Genomic DNA, 18,117 nt, shown 5'->3' on the forward strand with positions numbered 1-18,117 from the left:
ACTGAGTTTGAGTGTTTAAAATACCTTTTGGTCTGTTTCATTTTCCATTCTTTTCATTATTTTTTGTCAGTTGTATTCAGTTACAACTGCTATGTTGTGACTAAGGCCAAAATCATATCTTTTTTTCACATTTAATCATTTGTGTTATTGATTGGGTCCACATTACTGGCATATAACTACTGTAGTTAATATTAAAAGCCACACTGGATAATTTAGCAGACTAAATTCTTCTGTAGCACATTGCGAGATTTCTGAAGCTCTAAAATTTTACTCTTTTGAAATTTAAGGTTTTTATGTTATTCTTTCTATCTAGAAGTTACAGTATCATTCAGTTCACCTCTGGGTCTAAAGAAAATAGACATGTTTTAGTATCTAGACCATATGCTGTACTGTTCTCTCTTCAGATACAGTACCTTCTGCTAGTTCTCTCTTCACTTGGCTGCTGGGTCCTCTGTCCAGTTTCCTAGACCCTGCTGCTGCCGTTTTACTGGAACTGAGTCATTATATCATTTCTGCTTTCAGTAGACTCAAGGGCAGTTACTTGAAAATGGGCGTGGTGGGAAGGGAATATAGGTCCAGAACTAACATCATGATTGAATGGATCCTAAGGGTATTTAGGAGGAATAGTATCAGAGTACCTTGAAGGTACAAGTTATAAACAGTAGTAGTTACTATAAGCTTTCATCAATAAAGTCTTATGGTTACTTAGGTATGATTTATATTTCTTAAAGTGTATTACAGATTATAATTTATACCTCAGTTTTGAGGTTTATATAAATGTTCACTTAGAATTTTAAAGTACATTTGCGTGGGTTATTATTTTTTTAAGATTTATGTATGGATACAGAACTGGGGTATAGGTCAGAGGTGAGGGGAGGTGAGAAGATTCACCAGAGACAGTGGGGAGCAGAACAGACCAACTGACGAAGTACATTGCTGAGGGGAGCAGCAGGTGGGTCAGGAGAGGTCTGCTGCACCATGTGAGTCATCTCCGGGGTTGGAGATCGAACTTGTGCTGAAGTGACTTTTAACTTTTTAGTGCTTACCAGCTGTGCCATTAGGGATGGCCCACTTGGATTATTTCAATAAAACTGTGTCTCATTTTATTAATGAAGAGACAACAAATAATCTGATAAATTGGAGATAAAGATTTTTCTGAGGCCTGGAGAAAAAATAAAGACAACAGATTGATATTTTGATGTTTGTTATTTCTTTTCTGTGATGGCATCCTGGCTAAGCAGGACTCCAGAACTCAGAAAAGTGACATAGGTGCAAGGTATATGTCTCTGGTATAGGAGTTTCATAACCAAAGGGTATTTTAGTGTAGATTGGTTTGCCTGCAGAACACTTTCCCTAACAAATGAAGTAGATAAATTTGTGAAAATAAGTATACGACAATAAGTAATTGGACAATGACTGATTTAAATTCTCCCTACTCTGGTTAAGGACACCATTTCAAAATGGGGGAAATGAATTTAAAATGGGGTCATCTCTGAATCCTTTCTAGCACCTTCTTTCATCAACCTTAACATCTTTTTCCACTTTGGATTGTTACATTAATTTTCATCATCTGGCTTGAACTATTTTAAACAGTGTTGGATACATAAACTTGCATGTTTGGAAGATAAAGTCTGTTCCTGTTGTTCATAGCTCTGTCCTTTGCATTATGATTGGTAAACCTAAGCGTATTTTAAGAAGAAAGGCTTATAGTCTCCATATAGATAAGTACCTACATCAGTTAGGAATTCAGGGGAATTGGAATTTTCGGAAATTCTAATATTTTTCAGACTTGATTTCAAGAGGAAAGTAACCAGTGTTTAAACAACAGTAAGAAGCTTCTAGATATAATTTGATTGGCTTGTTAGAATAAACTAGCCTCTTATTTTTACATATGTAGTTTTTGAAATTATTTTTTAAAATAATGTTTAGAATTTTTAAAAAAGATGTATTTATTCATTCATACAGAACTAGGGTATAAGGCAGATGTGCAGGGGCGGTGAGAGTCTTCACCAGAGACAGAGTGGGGGACAGAACAGGCATACCGATAAAGTACACTGCTGAGGGGAGCAGTGGGCAAGACAGGAGAGGTCTGCCACACCATGTAGATCACCTCTGGGGCCAGGGATTGAACTTGCACTGAAGTGGCTGTCGCTAGCTTGTAGTGCTACGTCCTAACCCACTACACCACCAGGGAGGGCCCTGTTTAGAATTTTAAAATTTGACTCTTGTTTCTTTCATTTTAGTATTGCAGTGGTTAGTGCTATGCATTAAATTATGGTTGCCATTGTTTTTTTCTGTAGTTTAAAATTTTGATTGCATCTTTCAGTGGCTGACTCAGTATCAGATGTATTAATCAAGCCTCACCTTTTCTGTTCTTGTTTTTAAAAGGAGACAGTGCATAAAAGACCAGCTACATTTTTACTTGTTTTACTTTCTCTTTACTTTTTTTGCCTTTTTTCCTTTTAATTGTTGTAAAGCTAGAAATAATAGAGGCAGAATTCTACTGATTTATTATAATCTGTTTTCTAGTCTCTTTCCACAACCTCTTGAATGTTGTAGAAGCTTAAATTTTGGTAGTAATACTAGGTCCATCTTTTTCAATTATTTAAAATGTTACCATTTTTATATAGTACTTGCTTTTCTTGCTTTGGACAATACTCTTTATATATTCAGTAATATTTTGTTTAAATTCTGAAGTTAAAGATGGGAAGCATGAAATGATACAGGTATTGTAAGTGAATGGTTTGTTTGGTTTAAAAATAATACTTAGAATGGTTTCTCTTCCAATCTCTGTTTCATGGATTTAAAAATTAGTTCCATGTTTATACCAAAATCTAAAAGCTTAAATGTATCATATGTACCATAATTTATAGTACATTCACATTTTGTGTCGAGATGTTGAAAACTGGTATAGAGTAATATTCATTTGTTTGACATTTAACCTTGTGTTAGTTTAACTTCAAATTTCATCGTAATAACTTCAGCATATTTTTTTTAAGGCAGTTAGCAGTGAAATATCGAGCCTTATTTTTATTGGTACCAACTAAAGCTAGCTGATTTTGAAGGTTTTTTAAATGTAGTTAAAACATAGGAAAATTGGCCCTCCCTGGTGGCGCAGCGGGTTAAAGCACAGCACTGAGAATCTGAAGCCACTTCCTCATGAGTTCGATTCCCGCCTGCAGCCTGCCCCGGAGGAGACCACATGGCGAGCCAGACCTCTCCTGGCCCGCCCGCTGCTTCCCTCAGCAGTGTACTTCGTAGATCTGCCTATTCTGCTCCCCACTCTGTCTCTGGTGAAGCCTCTCACCGCCCCTGAGCCTCTGGCCTGTACCCCAGTTCTGTATGCACAAATAAATAAATAAATCTTTAAAAAAAAAAACATAGGAAAATTAATTTTGCCTTAACCACTACCACTATAATTTATGAAGACAAGTTGCGAATTCCTTTTTCAGTAATTAATAAGTTCTTATGTCTGTTCTAAGTTATTACCTGAAATTTTGATGTTTAAAGTTTTTTTTTAAAAAAGATTTATTTGTTCATACAGAACTGGGGTACAGGCCAGAGGCTCAGGGGCGGTGAGAGGCTTCACCAGAGACAGAGTGGGGAGCAGAACAGGCAGATCTACAAAGTACACTGCTGAGGGGAGCAGCGGGTGGGCCAGGAGAGGTCTGCCACGCCATGTGGTCACCTCCGGGGCAGGCGGGAATCAAACTCATGCAGAAGTAGCTTTAGCTTCTCAGTGCTGTGCTTTAACCCTCTGCGCCACCAGGGAGGGCCCTGATATTTAAAATTTTTTAAAGTTTTTTATTTATCAATATTGATGTACTAGCTTATCTTTAACTTTTAGTAGTTGAATGAGGGAGGTTAGTTAACCTGGAATGATTTGAAGCCTCAATTATTTTTTGCAGTTGGTGAGAAACTTAACTGAGAGTATCTTTATTTTCTTACACTGGAAGAATTACAGTTTGGGGATAATTCTACCATATTTTAAGAATTTATCAACATAATTTGACAACATATAATACCTTCATTAGAAGAAAAGAAACACCAAATACTAATAACTACATATAGAGTCAGACTGGGTAGCAAAGGTACACCTCATTTAAAAAAATTGGTATAATTTGCCATAAAATTTAGTACATTCGAGCCTTGTTGAATTTTACTGGTCAAATTGGTATCCAGAAAATTATTTGCACATTTGAGAAAAGAAAGAAAAGGTTCTATTTTTTAAAAAAAGATTAGGCCCTCCCTGGTGGCGCAGCGGGTTAAAGCACAGCACTAAGAAGCTTAAGCCACTTACGCATGAGTTCGATCCCCGCCTGCCCCAGAGGAGATCCACAGGTGAGGCAGACCTCTCCTCACCCGCCCACTGCTCCCCTCAGCAGTGTACTTCGTCGATCTGCCCGTTCTCTACCCCACTCTGTCTCTGGTGAATCCTCTCACCCACCACATCTCTGGCCTGTACCCCAGTTCTGTACGAATAAATCATTTAAAATAAAAAAGAATATTTATACATAGAAGAGCTGGGGTGTAGGCCAGAGGTTTAGGGGGTGAGAGGATTCAACAGAGACATAGTGAGGAGCAAAAAAGGCAGATTAACTGAAATATACTGCTAAGGGGGGCAGTGTACAAGATATTGTGGGTCAGTCATTGTGGGTCAGTCAGTTCCCTAGCTGGGATCCACTTTACAGTGGTTGCTGATAGCTTGACAGTGTTAAGATTTACCAGCAGGGAGGCCCAGGCACATATTTTAATTTATATGATTATGTGAACCTTTTTGGGGACTTAAATTACTGTTTTAATAATTAATGGCAAGAATCCAGTGGTAAAGAAAAACTGAAATTTGTGTTCTTTCGGGAAAGAGAATAAACTGGAACATTATGTACAAGATAAAGAATGTGGTCAGTAAGCCATGTATTGTAGTGTGTTTTCTGTTTTTTTTTTTTTTTTCCTTCTTCAGTGGAAAATACAGGAATCCAGTTAAGTATTAGCTAAAATTATAATAATTACCATAGTTTTCCTTCATGGGTCGAAAACTCATGAATTTGTAGAAACGTCCATTAATTTAATTAGGACTATTCAGGATTTTTCCTGTGTGTTTTCTATATACAGCTAATTTATTTTCCTACCCCACCCCACCTCCCTTTTTTTTTTAAGGAATCTAGGTAAAAATGGCTTATCTAACAGTAGCATTTTATTGGATAAATGTCCGCCTCCAAGACCACCATCTTCACCATATCCTCCTTTGCCAAAGGACAAGTTGAATCCACCTACACCTAGTATTTATGTGAGTCTGAATTGATTAACTAGAAATAATCAAAACAGTGTTTACATTGACCTGACTTAACAAGATTTTGCTTGAAACCAGTATGGATCAACAGGAAAAATTAAAATTATTGGCAGCAGATTGAATGTTTGAGGGGTTCATACATTTATCTCCTACCTCCCCACCCCCAAAAAAGGTGTTATGTGCCTTCACAAAAAGTACTTGTGAACATAAAATGTGATATGTTATCAAGAAGCCTACTAGATTATTAAAACTAAATATTAGTTTTACTTTATGGACATTTAGACACCTGATATAGGAAGTTGGTATGAATTCAGTAAAAGCAAATCTTATATATCTTTCCCAAATAGGTCCTCCTACCTCATTACCTTCCATTCACCTATTTCCACTCAAAAAAAAAAAAAAAAGACTTACTATAAAGTTTACTTTTGGGAATTTGGCTATTCTGCCCTCTACAAAACAAATGTTATCTTAATCCTTTCTCCAGCCAGTATCTATTGATCCTTTAGTATGGTAAGGGAAGCACTGGGATTGACTTTTACTAAAACCTTAAAACTGAGATCTGAGAAGAGAAATGCAAAATTATGATTTATCTTTTCTGAATCTTTAGCATACTTTTGTTTTAATAATATTTTTAAAAAGTGTTTTTTCTCTTCATAAAATTTTCCATCTTAACCATTTTTAAGTTTATAATTAAATATTCTCATTGTTGCACACACTCTAGAATTTTTTATCTTGAAAATCTGAAATTTGACACACATTTAAAAGAGCTACTTTTTCTCCTCCCCACCACAACCACTATCATTACTTATATATAAGAGAGATTATACACAGCTTTTCTTTTTTGTCACTAGCTTGTTTTTACTCATTGTTCTTACAGTTTGTCCACTTTGTAGTGTGCGATAAGATTTTTTCTTAAGGCTTAATAATTTCTAATACACTTTGATTACTTTAAATACTTTGACTCCCACATATTTTGTGAAGATTAAATGGACAAAAGAAATGTGTGTATTTATTATATTGTAATTTGGATCAAAAGGCATAGCAATATAATGCTTTATGTGTAATAAAGAAATAATGACATAGGATGCATTATTTTTCAAATTGTTACAAATAATGTGAATTTGGCATACTATTTAAATTTAAAGTCTTTTCCAGAATCTAACCATATGTTTTAATTTTGCAGTTGGAAAATAAACGTGATGCTTTCTTTCCTCCATTACATCAATTTTGTACAAATCCAAACAACCCTGTGACAGTAATACGTGGCCTTGCTGGAGCTCTTAAGTTGGGTAAGCTTTTAGATAAGAAAAAGGAAAAGTTTGTGTATTTCCTTTGCTGTCTTTTAGTGTTTCAAGCACTGGCAGGAATGGATTTCTGTGACTTTTCAGTTTTTCATTTTGATGTTTGTCTTCTATGTGTGTATTATTTCTTTTAATCCAAAATATGAAGCTGCAATGATGATACTGCTTACTCTTATGTATTTTTAATTTAGCCTTTACTTTGGTTTCACTGTATTATTATAATTGTAATTTAGGTTGATAATAGAATGATTTTTAAATATAAATTTAAGTAAAATTTGATTGTACTAATAAGAACATAGTGCAGGGCCCCCACCCACCAAGTAGTGCCTGGTACCTGCAGTAATGAAGTAGTTGAAAATGAGTCCTGGCCCTGTGATCTGCCTCAATTATAGCAAGGTTAGATCTGGGGCCTCAGTTTATGGCTGTACAAATAAAGTCTACAGAGCTGGATAGAGCTCCATAAAGCGTTTTACATTTTTTTCCTTAGAACGCTTTACAAATATCCCCTATATAGTTTTATTATTAGCCATATTTATTTATCTGTGCAGACCTGGGACTTTTCTCTACTAAAACTTTGGTGGAAGCTAATAATGAACATATGGTAGAAGTGAGGACACAGTTGCTGCAGCCAGCAGATGAAAACTGGGATCCCACTGGAACAAAGAAAATCTGGCATTGCGAAAGTAATCGATCTCATACTACAATTGCTAAATATGCACAGTACCAGGCCTCCTCTTTCCAGGAGTCATTGAGAGTAAGTATTTACTTTCTGATGATTATTTTATTTTGGAGATGTTTCATATTGTTTGAAAGAGAACATTACTTTGTTAAGTGTCCCATTATTTTATACCTTTATGAAACACCTTACAAAGTAAATGCTATCCAGGTGAATCTTAGTATAAAATTCTAAACACATCTATGGGCTGATAAATACTGCTACTGTTTAGGGAAATGTCTCCTTCATCTGTGGAATATTTCTTTTCAGATTTAAACATCTCTGTTTTGGCTGGGTCATTCTCTTTTGTGGGGAATTGTGACTTTGTATTTAATGTGGTCTTTGAACAAATTTTCGTGTGAAGGATGCCTATAGAAACTTATAATAATAAAAATATAGATAATATAGCATCAATCCAGAATTGAACTTTTCAGTTTTTGTTTGATAGAAAGTATAAATTAGTTGCTGAGCACTAAACTGGAATGGTTTTTGCTTAATCATAGGAAGAAAATGAGAAAAGAAGTCACCACAAAGACCACTCAGATAGTGAATCTACATCTTCAGATAAGTAAGTCATTTGTAATGTCCATTTAATATTTCTATTTAAAAGACAAGTTTCTAACATTCTCTCTCTGTTTTTAAGTTCTGGGAGGAAAAGGAAAGGACCCTTTAAAACCATAAAGTTTGGGACCAACATTGACTTGTCCGATGACAAAAAGTAAGTCTTTGTAGTAGTATTTTTAGTATTTCCTATTTTCAAAATAAAGCACGTACAGATTTGTTTTCAGCTTGTAACACAAGATTTTTGAAGAGATGGTTAACCTCCACAAATATTTGTAGCAGGGTTTCACACTTGATCTTTTATTTTATTGCAGGTGGAAGTTGCAGCTACATGAGCTGACTAAACTTCCTGCTTTTGTGCGTGTCGTATCAGCAGGAAATCTTCTAAGCCATGTTGGTCATACCATACTGGGCATGAACACAGTTCAATTATACATGAAAGTTCCAGGAAGCAGAACACCAGGTAATTTCTATGAACTAACATCTCCTACAGTTGAAAAATAATTAAATGTGAAACATTCAAAACACAACTAGATTCTTTTCATTTGCAATGAATATAAAGTGATTATACCTATTGTAAGATTTGTTTCTTTAACTGGGCTTAAATTTGAAGATTGTCCTCTTGGTATTACCTTTTAAAGGTATAATAGCCCTGAACCATTAACAATTTTATCTGGAAAGTGCTCATTGGAGCACTCTTGAGAAAATCACTTAAAGACTGTTGTTGATCCAGTTTATTGCAGAGCAACAGGGTATGTCTTTTTTTTTAACTATATATATATATACCACAATTATGATAGTACATTTTATTTATGACCTAGTGCACGTATATGTACACAGTTGTATACAGTCTAATCTTTTTCATTCATTTAAGAAAGAAAATGAGGTTCTAGCCTCAAACAGGATCACACAGTTTGTAAAACATTTCATGATGTGGAGACATTATGATAGGCTTATCCTGATGTCTAGTCTGCACTTTACTACTAAATAGACTTGTCATTTTTGACAAATCATATTACATCTCCGGGTCTATTTCTTCATTTGGAGAATCAGTTATGTTGGTTTTAAACTGAAAATTTTGACCAACACCAATATACCATCTTTGCGTTTCCTTTGATGTGAAGTTTCACAAAGTGATGTTCAATATATTTAACAATTGGTACAGATACCGTTCCTCTATACCAATGCCTACTGGCCGCATATCACTGTCAGGTTTTTCTGTTTGCCACTTAAAACAATCATGCCTTAAAAACCAAATTGCTTTCTTCTTTTTCATCTGCGTATTGCATTGTAGTAAAGAATTTTCAAAATAAACCTGTGCTTGCTTCTGGGTAAACAGGTGGTGAATGCTCAGTTTTGGCTTCTATTAGAATCTCTTGGGGAACTTTATCTAACATTGTCTAACCTACCGTCAGGATTTAGACCCATTAGGCTCTAGTTTTTAATCCTTGGGCAATTAGAAACCTGATTCTGTGACAGTTTATCTACATTGGGTAAATCAGAAACAATTCTGGAATAAATGGCTAAAGACATGTCTGCTCTCCACTCTTAATCTGACAATGGTGCAAATACTGGGAAACTATGGCTCTATCAGAATTCATTTCATTTGAAACTTATCCACCACATTTGAATTACTTTATGCCAATAATATTCTCTAATCAAATCAGAAAGAGTGTATTTTTTCACTTTAAACCAGGAGGGAAAGCAAAGTTGATATGTTGCTTTTCCACTTATGCCTAGACGGTTTTGGAATTTTTGTTGGTTTGTTTACAAGGCATTAGTTTTCCAAATGTCCTGTGGAGCCTTAAAGAATTAGAATTTCCTTAGGGCAGTGCTAGCTAATAAAAATATAGTGCAATTATAGAAGTGATTTAAAGTTTTTTATATTTATATATATTACAGTTTATTTTTATATCATTTTGTGCATTTTTTCATCTCAGTTGTAATCCCCATGGGCTTCCCATCACCATATCACCCTGTGCCATCACCGTAGTCCAGTGCATTTCCTTCCCCCCACTGTTTTTAATCCCATTCCCCACTCCACCCCCACAAAATGTCTCTGGTATATAGCTGTTCATTATTATTATTCTTTTCTCACCTAGTACGTTATACTCCTGCTATGAGTGAAACCATCCAGTATTTTCCCTTTTCTTTCCTGCTTATTTCACTAAACATGTTTTTCTCCATCTCCATCCATGTTGCTGCAAAAGACATGTGTTTATTATTTTTTTGGTTGCCGAGTAATATTCCATTACATATATGTACCACATCTTTTTAATCCAGTCATCCACTTTTGGGCTGTTTCCATGTCTTTCCAATTGTAAATAAAGTAGCAATAAACACGGGGTGCAGGTTTCTTTTGAATCAGTGTTTTGTGTCTTTTGGGTAGATACCTAGGAGTGGGATTGCTGGGTCGTAGGGAAGCTCCATGTTAAGCAGTTTGAGGAACCTCCAAACAGTTTTCGATAGTGGTTGTACAAGTTTGCATTCCCAGCAGCAGTGCAGGAGGGTTCCTTTTTCTCCACATCCTCGCCAACATTTGTTATTGTTAGTTGTTTGAAGATGTGCCATTCTCACTGGGGTGAGGTGGTATCTCATTGTGGTTTTAATTTGCATCTCCCTTATTACGAGTGATGTTGAACATTTTTTCATATGCTTGTTGGCCATCTGCATTTCCTCTTTGGAGAAGTGTCTTTTTAGCTCTCCTGCCCATTTTTTGATGGGGTTGTTTATTTTTGTTGAGATTCATCAGTTCTTTGTATATCTTTGTGATCAATCCTTTATGGCTAGTTTTGTGTGAGAAAAAATTTTCCCAGTCAGTGGGATGTCTGTCATTTGTAATGTCTCTTTTGTTGTACAGAAGCTCTTTAACTTGATGTAGTCCCATCTATTTATCCTTGCCTTCATTATCATTGCATTGGGTGCTGTATCTTTAAAGATGTCGCTGAAGTGTATGTTGTGTAGTGTTTGACCCATCTTTGCTGATTAAAAGTTTTATAGTAGTAGATTCTCTAAGACCAATTAGTGGTTACCAGAAGGGAGATGAAGAAGGGGATGAGTAAGTTAAGGTAAATGGGACAGTAGTATGGTGAAGGATTGCTTTTAGCAGTGAACTTAATTTTTTTTTTTTTCCCCAAGATTTATTTTTATTTTTGCATGCTAGAACTGACAGAGGAGCAGGGTGTGTGTGTGTTTGGGGGGGGGGGTGGTTTAAGAGGAGTCACCAAAACCAGTGGGGAACAGAACAGGCAGATCTACTGAAATGCACTGCTGGGTGGAGCAGTAGGCAAGACAGGAGAGGTCTCCTGCACCACGTGGGTCAGCTTCCTGGCCAGGGATTGAATTCATGCTGCAGTGGCTGGCAATCGCTTGATAGCTCTGGGACTTAACCCCTACACCAGCAGGGAGGCCTCTAATAATGAACTTGATATAGTATTACACACGGTTGATTCTCATTGATACACATCTGAAGTTTTAATGTTAAAATGTATGTTATGTTAATTAAATTTTTTTAAATAAAAATTTAAAATAGCCACATTAAAATAGGTAAAATTATTCGTGATCCAGTATGTACATGTATTTTCCTTTCAATGTTGTAGCCATTATAAAAATTCCTGGGATTTATCAAGTTTATTGAAATCTAATTTGTACTTTATTGCACAACTCATTTCATGGTGATCATATTCCAAATGTTTGCCATATTGGTCAGCTCAGTCTTAGAGGAAATGTATAGTTTAATTAGTTTAGTTCAGTTTTTAGAAAGTAAGTTTGAGTGCCTTTTTTGTGTCTCAGCACTTAGTTCCTGGCTTTACAGACATGGATAAATAGATGTGTTACTTGCTTTGATGTGCTTTATGATCAGTCAAGTATGTTCTGAACTATAGAGATGCTGCTAGGCTTTTCCCTAAAAGATTTTTTAATATTTTTAATCAGCATCCCCAATTTTAATTACAGTAATTTTTATTTAGCCCATGCCATGGACAATTCTGACTATATATCCTTAGTAAGAGACAATTTTAAGTAGTAGAGTACCATCTTCACATTATACTAATGTAAAAGATTCAGGATGTGGTATGCACAGGATGTGGCAAGAACGGTTATATTTTTTTATTAAGGTAAAATTCACATAGGAAAATTAACCCTTTTAAGGTATGAAGTTCAGTAGCGTTTAGTATTGTTTTTTGCTGTGAAGCCCTTACTTCTATGTAGTTTAAAGATACTTTCATCAGCTCATAAGGAAATCCCACCCCATGGACAGACAGTTCATTCCCGTATGCCTTTCGCTCTTGGCAACCACTGCTTTCTGGCTTTACTTATTCTTGTATGAATAGATCATATTCTGTGTTACTTTCTGTGTGTCACTGCTTTCACTCAGCATATATTTGAAGTTTATCTACATTGTATCAGTAATGTCTTCCTTTTTGTAGTTGAATAATATTCTTTTGTTACAGTTTTTTATCCATTCACCAGTTGATGGATATTTGGGTTTTTCTCACTTTTAACTGCCATGAATTTTTATGAACATTCACGTGTATTTATAAATTTCTTTTAAAGGCTGTTTTCCAGTTCTTCTGATTATATACCTTGGATTATAATTGCTGGCTTCACATGGCAATTCTCTGTTTAATTCTTTGAGGAACTGCCAAACTGTTTTCTGCAGCAGCTTGTACCATTTTATAACATTCCTGCTGACAGTGTGCCAGGGTTATGATTTTACCACATCCTCACCCAAAGCAATTATTTTTCTTTATTTTCCTCTTTTTGGGGGTGTAAGACCTTATGAATGGGAAATTATATTTTATTGTAGTTTTGATTGGCCTTTTGTCTATCTACTTGGCCAAGTATCCAAGTCCTCTGTTCATTTTTAATTGTTTGTCTTTTATGGCATAGTAGGCATTCTTTTAATATTCTGATTGTTAATCCTTTATCAGATATATAATTTGTTTATATTTCATATCATTTTGTATAGGTTGTCATTTTATTCTCTTGATACTGTGTCTTTTGATGTACAAGTTTTAATTTTGATGGTCAGTTCATCCATTTTTGTTGTTGTTGTTAAATCAAGAAACCATTGCCAAACCTAAGATCATGAAGAAATGCCCCTGTTTTTTCTTTCATTTTTATAGGTCTAAGTCTTATATTTGTATCTTTGATCATTTTAAATTAATTTGTGTGTATGATGTAACTAAGGGTCCAACTTCCATTCTTTTGCATTTCGCTTATCCAGGTGTCCTAACACCATTTTTTGAAAAGCATATTATTATTTCACCCTTCAAAAAGGGTCTTAGCACCCTTTTTGAAAATCCATTGACCATAGGTGTATGGGCATATTTCTGGAATCTTGATGCTATTCCATTAGTTTATATCTCTTATTTGTATGCTAATACCACACTGATTTGATTACTGTAGTTTTGGGTTGACTTTCAAAATTGGAATATGTGAGTCTTCCAACTTAATGTTGTTACCTTTACAATAGCTTTTAAAATTTTTTTAGGTAATAATGGTTTACAGCACTGTACATTTCAGGTGTACAGTTTCTCACCTCATCAACTGTGCATACCTTTACTATAAGTAATCTCTTCATAGGTCTCTATATTACTGTCCAGAGTTGTTTCATTTCTGTTTGAAAAGCTCCATAAAATAACTTTAGCTTTCATTTATCTGAAAATTCAATTGTAGTTTTCCTTTATTTTTTGTGTATAGTTTGTTAGAATTCTTGGCTATTGTTTATCTTTCAGTAACTGAAATATTAGCCTGTTGCCTCCTGACATCCATAATTTTCACAGCAAATCAGCTATTGATATTCTCTCTTGTATGTAAGAAATGACTTCTGCTTTCAGGTTTCTCTTCGACTGTCTATAGTTTGATTTTGTTGTATCTTGGTGTTCTCTAGAGTCTGTTCTTACAGTCATTGAACTTCTTGGATATATAGAACCATGTATTCTGTCAAATTTTGCAAGTATGCAGCAATACTTCATTTTCTTACTGCCCTTTTTTCCTCTGGGACTTCCATAATACATATTATATTATACTTGGTGATGTCCCACAGATCTCTTCTGCTCTGTTAAATTTTCTTCATTCTTTTTTCCTCCTCTTCAGAGTGGATACTTTGATTTATCCTATCTATCAAGTTTGCTGATTCTTTAGTTTGCTCAAATCTGCCATTGAAACCCATTAGTGAATTTTTTATTTCAGTTTGTTGAGAAACTACAAAATTTTTTTTCTTCTTTTCTGTTGGCAACCTCAGCTGAAATACGATTCTTCTGATTTCCTTGGTTCTTCTCTAGGGCTTAATTTCACCCTTTATGCATATTTAAGATGGTTGATTTAAAGTCTTGTCTAGTAAGTCCAATATTATGGATTAGCTGGTTTTTTTTTTTTTTTTTTAGTAAGTCTTGTTAATTTATTTTTGTTTTCTGTGACTGAGCCATACATTTCTTTGTAGACCTCATAAGTGTTTTTGAAAACTGACTTTTGGAGTATTGTTTAAGTGACTGCATTCTGTATTGGTTATGCTTACTGAAGGATGTCTGTTTCTTTTCTATTATAATGTTGCAATTACAGAAATCAGACTCTTCTCCCTCTCTAGGGTTTGTTGTTGTTGCTTTTTGTGGGTTACAGTTGTTTTAATGGCTTTCTACATTAGTTTTTACAAGGACTATATTCCATGTCATGTGTTGGCCTTGAGGTCTCCTTTCCATTATGTCAGCAGTTAGCCAATGCCCTGATTTGAAAGAAGGAAAAGATAACAGAAAGAAAAGAAAATAGAATTTTCCAGCTTTTTTTCAAAGGTTGATTGCCTCTGTGTTACATCACTCCTTATACACTTAACCAGGTCACCTACAACTCTGTTTTAGCCTTTATCATTTTGCTTGAATTGAGCCTGTCTATCAGCAAGAGGGGCCAGTATACAGGCACAATTTTTTTCTGAACATGCGTCCTGTTTTGGGTAATTTGGGGCTCTCTAAACTCTTCAGTAGCCACAGTAACTTTTTAAAACTCTAAAATCTTACTACCCATGTTTTGCTCCCAAACCTGTGACATGTCTAATGGTTGATTTCCCACTCTTAGTTTTTGGAAGGGGTGTTGCCCCTTGGTAGCATCTGTTTGCATCTGTCTTGAAGTAAGTTAAATTTCTACAAAAACCTCCTCTTGTATTTGTCATCTTTCTTAACATCAAGCATTTGTTTGCTGTAAATCTTTGATCATTGCCTGTAGTTCTGGTAACTGATGTTACTTTTGACAATTTTCACTAGATTGTGTGCCTGTGTATGTCTCTGGAAATCTATCCAAGAATTCCCTACTCTGACATTTTTCTTTATGCCACTCCCACAACTACATTTTTTAATTCCAGATCACCTAATACTGCTTTTAAGAATTGGTATTAATTTCACAAGGAAGAAGTTGTAATGTTATCAGTAATAGCTAATGTTCATTTCTTACCATGCATTAGGCACTGCTCAAAGTTGTTATTCACTCATCCTCAGAACTACCCAATGATATATTGGGATCATTGTCTAAACTGACATAAACTAAGCCCTAACAGTTTAGCCCCTGGCCCAGGATCATATGATGACTAAACCAAGGAGCCTGGCTCTAGACCGTAAGCTGTTAATCATGGTTTAGACTGCCTCCCACAAATATTTTTATTGAATAAGAGTTGACCAAACTCAGTTCCCAAACAAGACTTGACACAATAATGTTATAAATAGTTGAATACCACTACAACATTTTCTGTTGACCATTTGTAGGGTTTCTTTTCTAAAGACACATTTTCCTATAAAAATTATAGTGTGCTGATTATTTTTTTTTCTTCTCACATTTTAGGTCATCAAGAAAATAACAACTTTTGTTCAGTTAACATAAATATTGGTCCAGGTGACTGTGAATGGTTTGTTGTTCCTGAAGGTTACTGGGGTGTTCTGAATGACTTCTGTGAAAAGTAGGTTTACAAACCAAATTTTCTTTAAACATAATAATACAAAAACAGTAATTGTGAAAAACAACTTACTAAGCTGGATATCTTAATGCTAGTATGTAGCATAATGCAGCTAGTTTTTACTTACTGTTCAGTAGAAAATTTATTTAAAATAATATGGTACCAAACGTGTTATTTTGTGTTACTGGAATATCTTGAGATGCCACAAAATTATTCCATACACTAATAATAGTCTTGAGTTTAGAGGAGAGATTGAGTTGTTTATTAGGTTAACTAAAAAATAATTGTTCATTTGAAAGATGTGTATTCTAAGAAAACTTGTTTTACTACAAACGGTTTTAGAAGTAGAAAAAATTCTATAATTGAGCACACTTGTAGGCTGTTAATTACTCAAAATTGAGCATTCTACTCTTTGCCATATCATCATGACAGAAATTCTTTTTTAAACGACATCATCAGTATTTCCTGTAAAGGAATTTTATAAAATTTGATCTAGTGGTTGATTTTGTTTGCTATAATTGAAAATTTGAATAGAAGTATTCCTTTCCTTAAGGTCCTAGAAATCTTCATTTACCTCCTTTATGCTAAAGGATGCCTTGGAATTGCTTTTACTTAACCATTAAATTATTATTTCTCAAAATGGAACTTATATTTTATTGTTTCATTTATTATTTGGTCTTTCTAAAGTAGTCTTATGTAAGAACTTGATATTTTCAGGTTCAACATTGGAAAACTAGTATGCTTAAACACATAAATTATATATACTTTTGGCATTGCCCTCTCTTTTCCCTCCCCCTATAAGATAAAGGGAAAACCCACCAAAAAAAAGTTACATATGAGAGATTTGAAAAATTATGCATATTTTCCACATACTAACTTTCAGGTTTTATTTTATGTTAGTGTATTTGATATAAATATTTTGTTTTGAAAAAGAAAGTATAAACATAATTGCAAAAAAACCATATTTTTCTAAAATCTCCTTATATCTGAGCAGAAGATAATCACCTTTTATTGCCTTTACTATTTAATGTACAGATTTCCTTCAGTGCAGGAAAGTCAAAGATGTGGAATTCTAAAGTTTTAAACCCTCTGATGAAATAGCCTGATCTACTTTAATATAATATATATTTACTCTTTTGGCCCAACAGTCTGGTAGTAGTGAGAAAGAGGAGTGTCATCCAGGAAATTTTGCATTGTGCTACAGAAAGATTTTATTTCATAAACGTTGAGATGATAGTATATTGTTGCAGCTAAAGTGCATTGATCCTTGTTCATTATTTGAGTGGGAATTGGTTATTTTTAGGATTTAGTTTTCTTTCCTGTCTAAATGGGTAGATAAGAGTCCAGAAAGATGGTGGCAGAGTGAAGATGTCAGGCTATCCTCTTCTAGATACGCACACAGCCAATAAAGCCCTATGGAAAAAGTAGAAAACCATAGTACACAATACTAGGGTCTAGCAGAAAGAGGTAGGCAAAATTTTAAGTGAATTCTGTTTATAGTGATAACAGGGCCGTATAGCCCACAATAGGGAGGGACAGTTACTGTACAGAACCTCCTGTGGTTGTTGAATTAGACATATGCCAGCATTGGTGACATCTGAAACACCTAAGACAGAGGGTACATCTTGACCCTGAATTTCCAGGGACAAATCAATTAAGCCATCTCCATCTCCTAATAGAAGAATGTGCTAAAGCAGGATATTCAAAACACTTCGCATTTTCTCCACTCAGGGCCAAAAACCAAAACAAGGAAATATTTGAACAAGCTAGAGTTCAAGTACCTGTCAGTAACAGGAGCAAACACCCCATGATAAGTTTCTGTGCTGGAAAAGAACTCCCAGCCTGTGATGACTTAGCAACTACAGTCTGTGACTTGTTCGGCATCTAGTGCTTAAGAATGGCCTAGAGTGGAAGTAAATGGAAGATTAAACGAAATCCTTGAAGAGATGGCCTAAAAAAGTGAATCTGTGGATCCCTACCATAAACCTTTGGCACCCACAGCACAGTAGGATGATTGAATAGCTGAGTTACTGGAGGTGATCCATTGGTGCCATACTGCCCTGGTCTTCTCTGATACCTGTTACCCTTCACTGGTATAATTCTGCATGTTATTTCAGCAGGTGCAAAGACTGAAAAATCTATCCCTAATACAACCCATAAAAAATTAAAATGAGGAGACAGAAGACCACACCACAAATGCCAGAGCAAAAAGAAAAAAGTCACCTGATAATAGTACAAAGTAGCAGAAATGTAGAACATGATTGTTCAAGGTAGCAATTCTCAAATGTATGAAACTCAAAGAATAATATAG

At 34.9% G+C, this 18,117-nt stretch overlaps 1 protein-coding gene across 3 annotated transcripts in view; it reads left to right on the forward strand.

The window, feature by feature from the left end:
- Positions 1-18,117, forward strand: part of KDM6A (lysine (K)-specific demethylase 6A) — a 185,056-nt gene that overhangs the window by 138,650 nt on the left and 28,289 nt on the right. For all 3 annotated transcript variants that reach the window (XM_004689966.2, XM_004689969.2, XM_004689968.2), the window contains 7 exons: positions 5,158-5,287; positions 6,474-6,579; positions 7,140-7,345; positions 7,810-7,874; positions 7,950-8,024; positions 8,182-8,330; positions 15,695-15,809. In XM_004689966.2, the coding sequence (XP_004690023.1) occupies positions 5,158-5,287; positions 6,474-6,579; positions 7,140-7,345; positions 7,810-7,874; positions 7,950-8,024; positions 8,182-8,330; positions 15,695-15,809 (846 nt within the window). The remainder of the gene's footprint in view (positions 1-5,157; positions 5,288-6,473; positions 6,580-7,139; positions 7,346-7,809; positions 7,875-7,949; positions 8,025-8,181; positions 8,331-15,694; positions 15,810-18,117) is intronic.

The sequence above is a fragment of the Condylura cristata genome, unplaced genomic scaffold, assembly GCF_000260355.1.
Source record: "Condylura cristata isolate star-nosed mole 26May11 unplaced genomic scaffold, ConCri1.0 scaffold00027, whole genome shotgun sequence".
In the NCBI taxonomy this organism is placed as follows: Eukaryota; Metazoa; Chordata; class Mammalia; order Eulipotyphla; family Talpidae; genus Condylura; species Condylura cristata.